This window comes from Pleurodeles waltl, chromosome 4_1, assembly GCF_031143425.1.
Source record: "Pleurodeles waltl isolate 20211129_DDA chromosome 4_1, aPleWal1.hap1.20221129, whole genome shotgun sequence".
Classification (NCBI taxonomy): domain Eukaryota; kingdom Metazoa; phylum Chordata; class Amphibia; order Caudata; family Salamandridae; genus Pleurodeles; species Pleurodeles waltl.
The window spans coordinates 422,564,325-422,579,222 of NC_090442.1; the positions used below are offsets into that span (position 1 = coordinate 422,564,325).

General features: G+C 46.1%; 1 protein-coding gene across 3 annotated transcripts in view; it reads left to right on the forward strand.

Annotated features, from left to right (window-relative positions):
* OPTN (optineurin) overlaps positions 1–14,898 on the forward strand; it is a 309,738-nt gene that overhangs the window by 106,559 nt on the left and 188,281 nt on the right. For all 3 annotated transcript variants that reach the window (XM_069228672.1, XM_069228671.1, XM_069228673.1), the window contains one exon: positions 1,962–2,026. In XM_069228672.1, the coding sequence (XP_069084773.1) occupies positions 1,962–2,026 (65 nt within the window). The remainder of the gene's footprint in view (positions 1–1,961; positions 2,027–14,898) is intronic.

A 14,898-nucleotide genomic window follows, 5' to 3' on the forward strand; every position in this document is an offset into this window, starting at 1 on the left:
GACTCATTTGTTGTAATACTTGCTGTGTAATGTCATGCGTGGGTTGTAAATGCTGCTTCCCTTTTCTTTGTATTCTTTAACCTGAAGACTTAGATTAAACGTGCAAAGATGACTAAAAAAATAATAGGAGATCCAGTAATCAAAGCCAGTAGCATTGTCTTCTTTGAACCAATGAGAGTTGTTTGCAAAACTGATCTGAACACTCTGCTCCACCATATCCCTGTGCAAGTATCCTGAGTAATGATGAATGCAAATGCACAACAGGTTTCCCAATAGTCTCATCTAGAGAGTGACAAGCCTAGTGCAAGAAGATCTACCTTGCCTCAGTGAGGCGCTGTAGAACATCTTTAATTTTAAACCCATGATTGTTGTATCAATATTTAGTTATAAAACTATTAAACTCCCAGATACCAAATGTGTGGCATGGTGTCATAGAATTCCATGCATTAACTACAAAAGAACAACATATGGTGTTACTCGCACATATCTGTCTTCCGTGTGACTTTCTCTGTTTTGTGCCAGACCATCCTTGTAAATAAAAGAGCTCCTACAACCTGGAGGTTTGAGACCACTCTATTACATTTTATCTGTGTTGGGCAAAGATCGTGGGCTTATTAAGCACACAACCTAATCGTTTGAGGAGAAAAGGCTTCTAAAATATCCATTGTACTTTTAATCCCATTGCTTATACTTGATTGCTATTGAGGGATGTGTGAAGGGGGTCAGTGACTTACACTTTTCTAGCCTTCAGTATGAAGCGATTAGGGAACATTCATTTTTCGATTTAGTTAACAACCAGCGCCATACCACATGCTTTCTGTGAATTAATGCTCAGGGAGGCTTTCCATGTTGAAAATCATCAAAGTGTGAACTGTTCATAGAGTGATAGCAGCTACACCAGCCATGTTGCTGGCCTTGAAAATGTTCCTACGTATTACAAAAGGAGGGTTAGTAGAATGAAAGAATAAAGACACGTTCCTCATTTTACTGTCCTCTTTCTTATTTTTCAGTATACTTCTATGTTAGACTCTTATCTGTATAAGAAAAAAGGAAGTGAGTAGCTGGAACGTTGAGCTGCCACACGTGGGACAAGACCATACTCAGTGTTCCTCATTTAAAGCTGCCTGGCTATCTCTCGTCCCTTCCATGGCTGGGGAAGGGTATCTCAATCATTTAAGGGAGGAGAAAGGTGTTATAAGAGCATAACGGGTATATCGGTGACTAATACCCTCACAGTATTATATTAATGAAGTGCAGCAGTTATCATGATGGTAAGAAGCACACACTCAGATGGACTGTAGATATTAATGGTTGCCTTGGAAACAGAGTATACTGTTAGAGGAATTTTCTTTGACAAACTGAGCTGCTTATGAGTAGTCGAAACACCCATCTCAGCTAATGTTTCCACCGAAAAGGGTACTCCTGCATAAGGTTCCTAGTAAAATGTATCCAGTTCTATCCTGTTCATTCAGTGTTGAAGCAACTCTGCAGTGTTCAGTCAAATTGGGAATATTCCATTTTCTGCTGTACAGCATGCCAGATTGTGGATTGTTACTGGGAAGTGGCATTAACCAATTATACTTCACTGAACCGTACACACACAACTTTCCAGCACATTGTGCAAGTCCCCTGTGCTGCTGTTTGGGCTTCGCAGTTGATGATTGAGAAAGATGTTTTTGCAGGAGCTGAATACCACATTAATCTCTCTTGCTATATTGCTCAATTTATTCTGCACCTGTACATCGAAGAAGTTCCATTTAGTGTGGGATGTAAAGTGTTGCACGGTGTTAGTGGTGTACCTTCCCTTTTTACATGCATCGGTTACTTTACATTTTACAGGTCTTAAACATGTGAGCTGCGTATAAAACAATGAATGTAGCATTTTAGGTGTGCTCATCAGCGATGTCATCTCTAATGCTGGCTCAAACATGTCACTTACTGATCTGCTCTCAATCTCACAGGTGGAGGAGAATGCAGAATTAAAAACAAATAAGGATGTTAAAGGAAATGATGTGGCAACTTGCATGTAAGTATGTAATCTGTATTATCAAATATAACTATATATTTATAAGGACGACTGGAAAATTGCCTGGAGCCTAAATTTTAAGGCTTTAGTTTTCAGTGTCCAAATCATAAATCATTGTTGTCTGTGGTTCCTTTGTTTCATAGCTTGCTGCGCAGTGCAATTGTGTGGTAGGACGGGAAACTATTTCTATAGCTAATAGACTACATTTTATCACTGCGAAGAACATTATTTCAAGCTACAGCCATGTGGTTCACTTTGTACTCGGACCTAGACTTCAGCAATGGTGCTGCAGAATCACTGATTGCAGTATCTTCATCCTCTACAGTCTCTCCAGGATTCTACGCTTTCTGTAGGTTTGTCAAGGTCATGCAGAACTACACCCAGTGCTTAACTGCAGAGGTAAGTACTGGGACAGAACTGCACCCAGTGCTTAACTGCAGAGGTAAGTACTGGGACAAAACTGCACGCATTGAAATCCTTGTATTGAAATCCTTGTATTGAGTGTTGTTCAGTTTAGTATTCTGATCTGACCTGCACAAACATTCTTACAAAACTGTCACAAAGAAAAGTGAACTCGGTTTACACCAGATAGACCCAAGAGATAACCATGACCAGGCTTTCTCTTTTCACTTACCTATGAAGTATGAAGGGGGGCAGATTCACTAACCAGGATGTTGAATTAGCATATTACTGATTTGTGAACAGGTGAGCATTTTGCAATGCAATCTATATACTAACGTGTTGCATATTAAATTGACCATACGCTGGGGGTCTGAGAAAAACTTGCCTAAATTAGGCAGATTGCTATTTGGGAACCCTTATAATTGGGTTTGGATGTAGGGATGGGAGCCTGCATAGGACGCAGAATCTCTGTCCCTGCGTTTACTATTCACAAACGAGATTTTTTTTTTTTAAATAGCCAGTATTCATTCAATTGACAGGTGCTGGCTTAAAAAAAAGGGTTCCTCTTTGGGAACACATAAAGAAGGTGGGGTGGCATAACGTAGGTGTCAGGACCTATGCTTGTTCCCCCGAAACAATATCCAAAGGGGAAGTTATCCCTACGGGATAGCTGCTCTTTTCTAATCAGTTACCAACCCAACTTGGGGATAAGCAACTGATCAATGGTTAGTGAACACTGTTGCGGGAACAAAACATTGATGCATACCTCAGCTGCTTAGGGAGTAGGCCTCTCATGTTTGGCTTCAATGTACATTGTAAAATGAGCTTTTAAAGTCACAAACCCTGTGATTTGTCCATCAAGACCCTAGTTTTGTGAAAAGACGATTTTCTGAAAGGTATCCTGTTTGCTGTATGTTGATGGCTACCCTGGAAGTAATAGCAGTGTTGTGAGCGCGCTCAGAGCTGCCTTTGTGGAGATTAGCGAGGCATGCAATACAAAACCACAATTCATTAGCAAATTGGTTTCATGCATTGATGGAAAAGAAAGTACACTTATCAGAGCTGTATACTAAAACATCAGACTTTCTCCTATGGTGTATGCGCCTCAGTTTACAAAAGGTATCTTTTCTCATAGAAATGTTGTCCAGAAGTAAGCAGAGACTGTACACGACAATGCATCAGTTGGTATTTACATAGTCTGAAAGGTTGTGGAGGATTAGTTCTAAAGAACATTGGTGTTCAGTTAAACTGATGGCCATACTTTCAGGTGCTGAGGGAAGAATAGCTGCATTTTCAAATATATATATTTAAAGTTTATGTTTTCGTGCTGGTCATTACTGCTGTTTGGATTCATAACCTAGATTGGTGTTACCAGTCTGCTATCTGAAGCTGTAAAATCTCCATAATCCGAGTGATAGTTCAACTACAGATTTATTCATGGCCCTGGGTGGTTTGAAGGAGAGGTGTTGGTGAACTCTGCTTATTTTCACAAATTGGAAGTGGGAGGTTTGTTTGCTAGACACAGTGCAGAAGTTTCATTTGGATGTGAATGTGTAGATCTGGATTCATAAATGAGGGGCCAATGTGTTAGGGGATTTAAATGGTGCATGAGAAAGACGCGGCTGCAATGGATAAGTGGTTGCTAGGTGTCCTTTAGTTGTCTGCAGATTTTAACAAGAGTAAGCAATGGGCCATGCAGTGATTGATTACTCTGAGACAGTCTGTGAATGTAACTTTTGCATGGTGGGGAGAAAGTGTCAAAGCAGAATATCTTTGTGGTAACAACAATTAGGTTGCAGGAGAGACCAAATAAGATGATTTTGCAGGAATGTGTACTTTATTGAAAGTAGGGGTGGGAGGAGTTCGCAGAGCTTTGCAACTTCGTGCTCCAAGCAGAGTGTGGAGTTCGGCAAATGCTCCACCGACTACAAGCAGAGTGGAATTTCCCGGGCATGCTCATTTATTGCACCCCTTTCAGGGAGACAGAAGGATTGGCTGGTGTGTGGTTTCCATGGAGACACGCTGGCTCCACCCAATAGACCCTCATATGTAAATGTATTGGTGTGAGAGAGAAACAAGTATTGCCGTGCCTTTGTTCTTTCTGCGTGAGCTTCATTCATAATTTACCACCACACCCCATGCTACCATTGTGGTAAAATCTGGCACACTGCCAGTGCCGCACGCAGAATGTGGTAACAGGACGGTGAGATGCTGCCTGGGAGCATGTGTCTGTATATTTGTAGAGATGAACAAGAGGGGCAGTCACCAAGAGACAACTGCAGGGCACCTTTATTAAATACATGGGAACAATGAAAACTAGTACATTGCACATAGTTACTGGTTGCTCTAAAATCGTGCACTGCACATTTGAGAAATGGGAGCACACACACGCACAAGGATAAAGGGCCAGGCATTCTGCCGCATGCGTAACTCAGCGGAATTTCACAGAGTTTTTAGACAATTCCTTTCCACCTTTAATTGAAAGAAGAAGAGAATGCCAGGGACTGAACTTGTGGAACACCAGAAGCTAGTGAATGAGTGGTTTGAGAAATAGGAAGGTGGCCAGTTATGTGATATTGTGTGGCTATATATGCACTGGGAAGAGTGTTCATGAGTTGCAGGTTGACTGTGATGAAAGCAGAGCACAGGTCAAGGATAGGTGGATATGATGTCTTAGAGATAAAGTTAGAGGCATGCAGCAACAACTGAATGGGCGCAATTGAAGGGATTTAAGTAGATTTTAGGAAGAAATGTTTCAATATTTTTAGATGAATGGGAGTGAGTACAGGCAGTAGTTGAAGGGGGTCGGTTGGGTCCACAGTGGGTTTGTTCAGTAGAAGGCTTACCACAACGGTTTTGAACCAATGGGGTTACGAGCTTTGACCCTGTCACCAAGCAGGTCGCTCCCCCATCTGCCACGCAGCCCCCTGTGGGTTGAACCTCCGTTGCCGCTTTTGCCGTCTGACTACTCGCTCCCTTTTTTCTGTACCCCTGCGCTTGGCTTCTGTGCCACTTCGTTTTTTCATTCTGTGCCCCTGTGTTTTGCTTTCTGTACCCCTGTGCTCTGTTGTCCCTCTCCCGCCGTCTTTTCCCGCCGTTTTTTCCCTGGGTTTTTCCCTCGCCGCTGAGCCCCTGCTGCCCCGCCCCCTTCACTCCCATTGGCCGCCCCGCTCCCACCTTCCAGCTGCTCCTCCCTCCCTCTGCCCTCATATGGAGGCCGCGAAGCGGGCGAACAGCGGCCGAGCGCAGCGGGTGCACCGAAGGCAAGCCCGTCTGCACCCGTCCGCGCCTGGACCGCACCCAGCACCAGAACCCCCAGAACCCGCACCCCCCGCAACGCCAGACTGCACTACGACGCAAGCACCCTCCACGCACTCAACACCAGACGAGACCACCCCTGCTACCGGGCCACCCCGAAACGCACCCAGGGGCCTTTCACCTGCCGGAACTGCAGATTCACCAGCATCCAACCCTCCACACCACCAGCCAGAGAACACAACCACCTCCGCTGCATCCTCCTCAACACCGGCTCCGCTCGCAAGCATGCCATCGAACTTTGGGACCTCCTAGACTCCACCACACCCGACATCGCCTTCCTGGCGGAGACCTGGCTGAATGCCACCTCAGCACCAGACATCGCCATAGCCGTCCCACAGGGCTACAAGATCTCCCGCAGAGACCGCACCAACGGAGTGGGAGGAGGAATCGCCATCATCCACAAAGACTCCATCAAAATCTCAACGAACACCGATGACACCCTCACCACCGCCGAGCACATGCATTTCCAGATCCACACCGACCCCAACACCACCCTCAGAGGAACTCTCATCTACAGGCCTCCCGGACCCCACCCACAGTTCAGTGACACCATCGCCGACCTCATCAGCACCCACGCCCTCGCTTCCACGGACTACATCCTCCTCGGGGACCTGAACTTCTACCTCGAGAACAACAACGACGCCAACTCCACCGCCCTGATCGCCAACCTCGGACTCAAACAGCTCGTAATGACACCCACTCACGCTGCTGGACACACGCCCGACCCCATCTTCTCTGCAAGCCCCCACGTCTCCTTCAACCACACCACCGAACCACACTGGACTGACCACAGATGCGTCCACTTCACCTTCAGAAAACCCACCACACACCACCGAACCCAACAGCTACCACGCCGCTGCTGGGGCAAGGTCACCGAGGACCAACTGACTACCGCCCTCTCCCTGAGACCACCCACCGACCCAGACACCGCCGCGACCAACCTCACACAGTGGATCAATGACTGCGCCAACACCCTCGCCCCGCTCAAGACCTCTACAACCAACCACACCGACAAGAAAGCCGCCTGGTTCACCGAGGACTTCCGGATCTCCAAGCACACCTGTCGGAAGCTGGAGAAGAAATGGCTCCACGACCGAACACCAGACAACCACACAGCCCTCAAGAGCGCCACCCGCAGACACCACCAACTCATCAGGACCGCCCAAGGACCTCAAGAACTTCCGGACCATCTCCCTGCTCCCTTTCCCAGCAAAAGTGACTGAGAAGATTGTCAACAAACAGCTGACCCGCTACCTCGAAGTCAACAACATCCTGGACCCGTCCCAAACCAGTTTTCGCAGTAACCACAGCACGAGACCGCCCTCATCGCGCCACTGACGACATCCGGACCATGATGGACAAAGGAGAAACAGCCACCCTCATCCTCCTGGACCTATCAGCAGCCTTTGACACGGTCTGCCACCGCACCCTATCAGCACGCCTCCATGACGCCGGTATCCAAGAGAAGGCCCTGGCCTGGACCACATCCTTCCTCTCCGGCAGAACCCAGAGCATCCGCCTCCCACCCTTCCGCTCCAGAACCACCGAGATCATCTGCGGCGTCCCACAGGGATCCTCCCTCAGCCCCACACTGTTCAATATCTACATGGCCCCCCTCGCCCACGTCGCACGACAACACAACCTCAACATCATCTCCTACGCCGACGACACCCAGCTGATCATATCCCTCACCGAAGATCCCCACACCGCCAAAGCTAACCTCCACCGAGGAATGAAGGCCGTAGCTGACTGGATGAAGGACAGCAGACTGAAGCTGAACTCAGACAAGACGGAGGTCCTCATTCTCGGACCCACCCCATCAGCCTGTGATGCCCACATCACTAGGCACAGCCCCGGAACCCACGGACCACTCACGGAACATGGGGGTCAACCTCGACTCCACTCTCTCCATGACCAGGCAAGTCAATGCTGTCTCCGCGTCCTGCTTCAACACCCTCCGTATGCTCCGCAGGATCTTCAAATGGATCCCCCTCGACACGAGAAAAACCGTTACCCAGGCCCTCATCACCAACAGACTCAACTACGGGAACACCCTCTACTCGGGAACTACAAACAAGCTCCTGAGACGACTCCAACGCATCCAGAACGCCTCGGCCCGACTCATCCTCGATGTCCCCTGCCGCTGCCACATCACACTCCACCTGAGAGGCCTGTACTAGCTCCCCGTCAACAAAAGGATCACCTTCAAGCTCCTGATCCACGCACACAAAGCACTGCACAACACCGGACCCACCTACCTCAACAACCGACTCGGCTTCCACACCCCCACCCGAAGCCTCCGCTCAGCCAACCTAGCCCTCGCCACAGTCCCCCGCATCCAAAAAACCACCACCGCCGGCGGCAGATCCTTCTCCTACCTCGCCGCCAAAACCTGGAACACTCTCCCCACCATCCTACGACAGACCCAGGACCTTCTGGCCTTCAGAAGACTCCTCAAGACCTGGTTCTTCGACCAGTAGCACCCCCTCCCCTCCCCAGCACCTTGAGACCCTTGCAGGTATGTAGGGCGCTTTACAAATGCAGTGATTGATTGATTGATTGACATCCTGGAAATGAGTGACTGGGTTAACATTCAGGCATGGTTGAGGATTGAGGAAGATATTTGGTGATTTGTGAGACGAAGATTAGGTAGGGACACAGGAGGGAGCGATCAACACAAGGCTTTGAGGCATGTATTGAACATGTTTCAAAACATTCCCATCCCCTACACAAAGCATTGCTAGTTCAGGTCAACTCACTTATGATAAAGCCAGCATGGGCAGGAAATCAACCTAGGATAAGCTGGAACACACTACAACGTCCGCCGTATGATGGGGTGGGGAGGATTCGCTGCTCTGTATTAGAAGTTAATTATTGGGTAGCACAGGTGCAATTTATCCATCATTGGTTTCGTAATAGTAGGAATGTGAGAATAGAGAAAGAGGTGATACATCCTTTTCCTCTGCAGGCAGTTCCATTCTACACCCCTCTCTAGGCCTTAATTGGAGGTACATACAGTGAAATGCACGTGTCGGGCACTGTCCAGATTGGCATCCCTGTATAATATCCTAGTGTTATTCTCACCTCGTATTCCTATTAAATAGTATACTCTGATGCAATTTGACCACTTCTCTATGGTTAAATCTCATCTCCATAAGAAACAAATAATGTTACTTGGTGATCTATTTTGCAACCATACCTTTAACTCATTCTAGGAATACCTTGGCAAAGCCCCCAATACATTAATAGATACTTTTACCTATGGTAAAATTTCTTCTGCTTGCCACTTTTTCTCCTTGTTTCCTGTGGAATAGTCTGAATGGCATGTTCTCTGCCTCCTGTTATCCATTCCTCAGCTGTTCAGATTAATTACCCCCCTCTGTACTGCAGTCATGGAGAACATTGCCACTCCAGTTTATCACTGAGTGCAGTATCTTCATCCTCTAAAGTCTTGCCAGAATTCTATGCATTAAACATGCACAAGTTATAGGCAGAGGATTGCGGTGGAAGTCACAAATGTAATCTGGGTATAATGTTGTCAACAAACAAGGGAGGCATCTCCCAGTGGTTGCTACAGAAGTATTCATTATGAATTTTTAAATTGTGTATATCTTTCACCACTAATGATTGCCAAGTACGTGCCCTCACCTCAGAACTCTCCGGGACCTATGGAGAATCAGGAAGTGAATTACCCTGCTGTCTGAAGAACCTGAAGGAAGACGGATCTGCTTGTCTTGAATGCAGGCCCAGAAGTGACTTAAACGGGCAGTTGGCTGACCTCCTGTTTGAGCTAATGGAACACATCAAGCTCTGAGGAGTCTGAATGTACTTGTTCAATCATACTGCAAAAGCTGGGACTTTTGCCAACTTTCTGTCTGGAAACCAGTAGAGACTGAGATCGCCATCAAAGCCACAGCCGTTGACGTCAAATCACTGGTCGGCCTCAGCTTGCTGGTTTGCCCCTCTAAAGGATATCTGACTTCCTCAAAAGTTTCTAAGTCCAAATGTAGAGGACTTCATCGGGTTCAGCCCCATGCAGCAACTTGTGGACGTCAAGGCCTTTCTGGGCCGAGATTTTGCACTTCGTCTGCTCAAAACGTTCCTGCCTTCATCAACAACAGCACCGGGACCCTGATCTTAAGCATCCTGCCATTGTTGAGCCTTGGTTTGGATTCAGCTTGCTTTGCCAACAACAACATAAAGATTTCTAAGTCTCTATATCCAACCGGCAATCCATCGTGATCGGCCTTAACTTTTGATTTTGACCCGGTCTAACATGACCAGGTAAACACACTTTACCTTTTTTTTAATTGAGACTTTAAAAATTCATATCTCCAGTTCTACTTACAAACTTTTGTTGTTTGGTATAATTTTATTTATTAAAATATCAGTAGTAGTTACATTTTGTATTGAGCCTGTTTTAAAGGGTTGACTTCCATTGCAGGCACATATCCTATGAAATCACCTCCTTTGACGTCACTTTCTACAATGTGTAATGAGCCACCACTATCCAAACTGGGAAATTTTCATTGAGGCCCTTCTGGTTGCCTCGAGTGTGAACAGGTGAACTTTTCACCCATGATGTATGCAAGTACTTTATTGAGTACATTTTGTGATTCATCTCCCTAGTTATCTTGGACAGTATTGCAGGATATCTCTCTGTGAAATATATCACACAGACATATAAGAATGGATGAAATAAAATACTCCACAAGTAATAGAACTTCAGAGTGTATATCAAGATGTGCTGAATGTAAACCAGCACCCTGAATTATCAATCTTTGGGGTACCACTGCTTTAGATGGAGGGGAAATACTGAGTCAGTTGCATAGCCACTTGTTAAGATCCTGATACTGTCTTTGTGTACTTTAGAAGGTGTCTCGCAAGTTTTCCTAGCATCTTCTCTCCTTTGGTGTGCAACATTTGGTGCTGCATCGATTATGAGCCATAGTTTTTTTTAGTTGGCAATGTCCATCTCAAATGTGAGATATGATACAGCATTTGCAAGTTAGTTATATACTTCCTTGTTTCTTTTCTTTATTTTGATGAAGTTAGACTTCTCACACAGAGGCTCAATTGTTTTATTGGTTCAAATGGGTTATGTTAGTGTCATTAATCTTCTCCTTTGGTCATGTGATTGCCATCTCATGAGATGTCATAATAGTCTACTTGATGCTGAAACCCCAATATATTCTTGATTTAGAGTACTATCTGGGCCTTGCCAACTCTGCTGTTATGCCATATTTAATGAAATGCCTCCATTGTCAGCAGGGTGTAATTCGCTGCTTTCTGGTTAGGCAGTTTGGGGCTGGGTTGTTAAGGTTCAAAATGTTCTGATTTTCGTTATGGAGTACCCAGAGGCTGAAAGGCAAAAGCTGCTGCATGACATAGCTCCTAATCCTTGACTCTTGAGTGAGCTAATTTAAGCGGCTATAACCACAGAGATCCCTGTGCAGGGACTGTGGTGTGCATGTTAGAAACACATTTCAGTGTTCACTTTCTTTGCATACTTGTTTTACCTCCTCAGTGAGAGTATATTCAGTGAAGGTGGGGAAAATAGAATCAACACTGTTGCAGTTTTCGCCAATCTCCCAACTCAATATGAATTGTTTCTCCCCAGAATTTCACTTATAAACAACACTTAATACTCCAGGCAGAGGTGTCTTCTAAAACTAAATATATACATAACCATGAAGTTTGTGCTTCCTTGACTTTGCATAACTTGTCATTGTCTGGCTCTTTCACTGTTTAATTTCCTTGCTCTCTCTCTCTCTTGTTTTTATGCACAAACCAGTCTTTCTCAATGAGGTAGCCATGCCTTTGGGAGTGTCAACCTGGGATACTAGGAACCAGAATCTCTGTAAAACCTTAGCCACAGTGGGAAGGGAAATGTCCCCAGCATTGTGATGGACATGTTTCCCTTCCTTGAGTGCCCCAGCTGTGTTGGTATCTGGACCCTTGGTCATTATCTTTGGTTAAGGGTGAACATGGATCATATACATGAACCATGATTTGGGCCTGTCTCATAGTAATGCAGTCTTGTTAGACCAGAAAGGGTGCACCAAGTGATACCTTTACGATGGTAGAGGGCTACTGCCTCTAACAGTAGTTAAGAGACATGAACATGGTGGTGGCAGCGTACCTCACTCGTGAAGTTCAGTGGCTGTGTACTTAGGTCCCCCTTGACCTGCATGGATTGTGTATGGCGCCGAACACCATGTGATACTTGTGTGCTTGTGCTGGGATGTATCTGTGTGCCTGTGGATGGTACCTGACTTGGAGGCCTGTTGGTTCCATTATGGAAACACAGCACCTGGAGAGGCTGGTGAAAGAGAGGACTGCAGCTCCAGGCAGGTGATGTGGATTGCTGACGTTCCTGAGGGCTGGGGAAAGAACACAGGAAAGGGAACGGGAACAGAGCCCTCTATGTGCTCATTAAATGCCTCTTTGATTCCAGGAAGAGTTAATAGTCAATTGGGCCTGGGCTCATTGTTAATGAGACAGTGAGACTGATAAGGTTGGCACTTGGAAAAGAGAATTTGGATAGAGATGAAGGCTCAGGCTTTTGAACCTTTGAGGCATATTTCTGTGGAGGCAGACAGCCAGGTACGATCACCAGTTACTCCCATAACATATATTGTGGGTGAATCAGAATTGGAGCCACTCCTGCTGTGGCAAATTGTCTCTTTGACAAAGGGCAGTGCAGAGAGGAGATCATCCATGACCTAAATTTCAAAGAATTAGACACTAAATAAAATGTGTGTCTGGATGTGGACCATACTGGTGGGAACATGTGTCCCACACTTTGTTCAACAGCACTGTTCATTCAGAGATCACAAAGACGTCTTGCTGTTGAAACCAGGACTAGGAACCAAGGTCTGCTAGTCTCCCTGTAGGGTGACGCCATCACTGTGAGTCAGAATCACTTCCTGGGAGCTTGGAGCACCAGTTTCTGTCTGCCTGCCAAGACCTGTGAGAATGAGGAGAGCGGCTGGAGGGAGACAGGTCCAATGGGGATCCTGCAGAGTGGATCCTGGTAAGCAACATGTGAGACGCTCAATCCGGTCAAGACATTTGCTGCAGGTCCAGTCGGCGACATTTGTATGCCAGGTGGGGGCCACTGTGAAGTAAGGGTCATCTACCTGGTGCAGCACCAGTCGGCAAACTTCATATGTCAAGTTGCGGTCACTGTAAAGTAAAGGCCATCTGCCTTGTATAGAGCCAGTCTGACCCCATGTGCCAGATGGGGGCCACAGTAAAGTGAGAGCTGTTCCCTGTCTGCAGAGCCAGCCAGTGACCCTTATGTGCCAGGAGGAGGGCACCATGAAGCAGGACCATAGCCTCGGCTCATCATGCCCAGGTTGCTGTAAGGAATACTTCCCGATAGTGAGAAGCCTTGAAGGAGGAAGTCCATGGGAGGTCATGGACCCTCTGAATCGGGAAACTGTAGCACACCAAGGAGCATCACAATCCTTCTACACTGCCGGCGGCTATCAGATTGTGCAAGACCGTTAAGGCTAGCGCATCTGCTGGGAACTTACACAAAGATAGCACTGTTAAAGGTGACCCCAAACTTAGGTTTTGTCATGTGGAACTAGTGTGGATCACATTTAGGAGTCAACTCCAGTATCAAATGGGGGATAATCATCCTCACTAGACTGGGATGGAGGCTTTTTGCGCTCACATTAAAATACTCCTCTTTTCATAAAAGCACTATTTGGCTGGACATTCATCTTATTGCTGCTACGGTGCATTCTGGGAGTTTTGAGCCTGAGTATTCCTCACACCGACTTCCCCCTCAAAGAGCTTTGGACTGCTCAACCTGCACAACCTGCACTACCACTGGGTTAAGTGCTGAAAGGTGTAGTGCTTGGTCAACTTACTCTGGACCCATAGTAGGTCGGGCCCCTGGATATCAGGAGTAAAAAACCTTAACCCTCTCCCCCCACAGCTGGGCCCAGTAGCTCCTGCTTGCCTTGTAGTCCTCTGAAAGGAGTTTTGACTGCCACTATTTTTTATTTATTCCGTTGTTCCTTCTTTTGGGCAATAGCAATTCAAAGGTATATGGGCTCTGGGCTATCCCTTGTTTCAGTATACCACGTTTTTAGTCCACCATATGGAAAGCCACAATCACTGACCACGGTAGCTACAGAGCAGCATTTTCCATCTTGGCAGTTGGGTCATCCAGCCCCTAACTAGGAAGGTTAGGGAGAGGCTGAGGCATGCTAGTCTTTGAGAGTTAGGAGACCATCTTTAGATCCTTACTGCAAAGTGTGCGACTGTGAATCTCCACAAATTGCTTGTCTTTTTTTACAAGAAAAAAAATGATGCAATAGTTTGTGGACCTCAGCAAACAGCTTGACAATATGACGATACCATTTACATATATTGTTTTGGGGGAAATTCTAAGAGTTTAACACTGCCTCGAAAATGGCTGAACACCTTTAGCGATGGCCAAGAAGCTTTATTTAGCCGCTGGACTATTGTTGAACAACAAAACCAACAGGTATACTTGCTGAAGGACTGTCAGTACACTGTCATATGAAGATGTTTGTAGAATACTCTGATGTTACATTTATTGGTCTACCTCCATGTAACAGAAGAGTATAATATTTACAAATAGTTCTTATCCAAGATGCCAAAAGACCAACTGAGACAGCTTGTGCTTGTTTAAGGAATCCTCCCATCGTTCAACATATTGGCATTTTAAATCTACCAAGAGATCGAATCTGCTGTCTTCTAAGAGACAAGGGAGGGCTAAATGGGTGAATGATGCTGATTGAACTCGGAGAGCACTAGTAGCCCTGGACAGAGAATCTGCAACATCTTTTACACCAGGAACTACAAAACATCGCACCTTTGAAGATTCAAAATTGTCAGCCAAACTTTGTCAATGAAAGTCATGTCCACTGGACCTTCAGTGAGTTTCCAGTCTTTCACTAGCCTTCTGCTAGCCATGATCTTTCATCCACAATGTTGTAGTTGATTGATCCATCAACCACTCATTCATTAAGCAAAATCTCAGGTAGTGCAGTCAACTAGACAAACTGAAGAACAGTTATATTGTCGTAGCTGGTGTTAACATCACTAAAAAGATTGAACTTTGTAAGTGGAAAATACTTCCATTGGGGATACGTATTGCGGGCTTATCA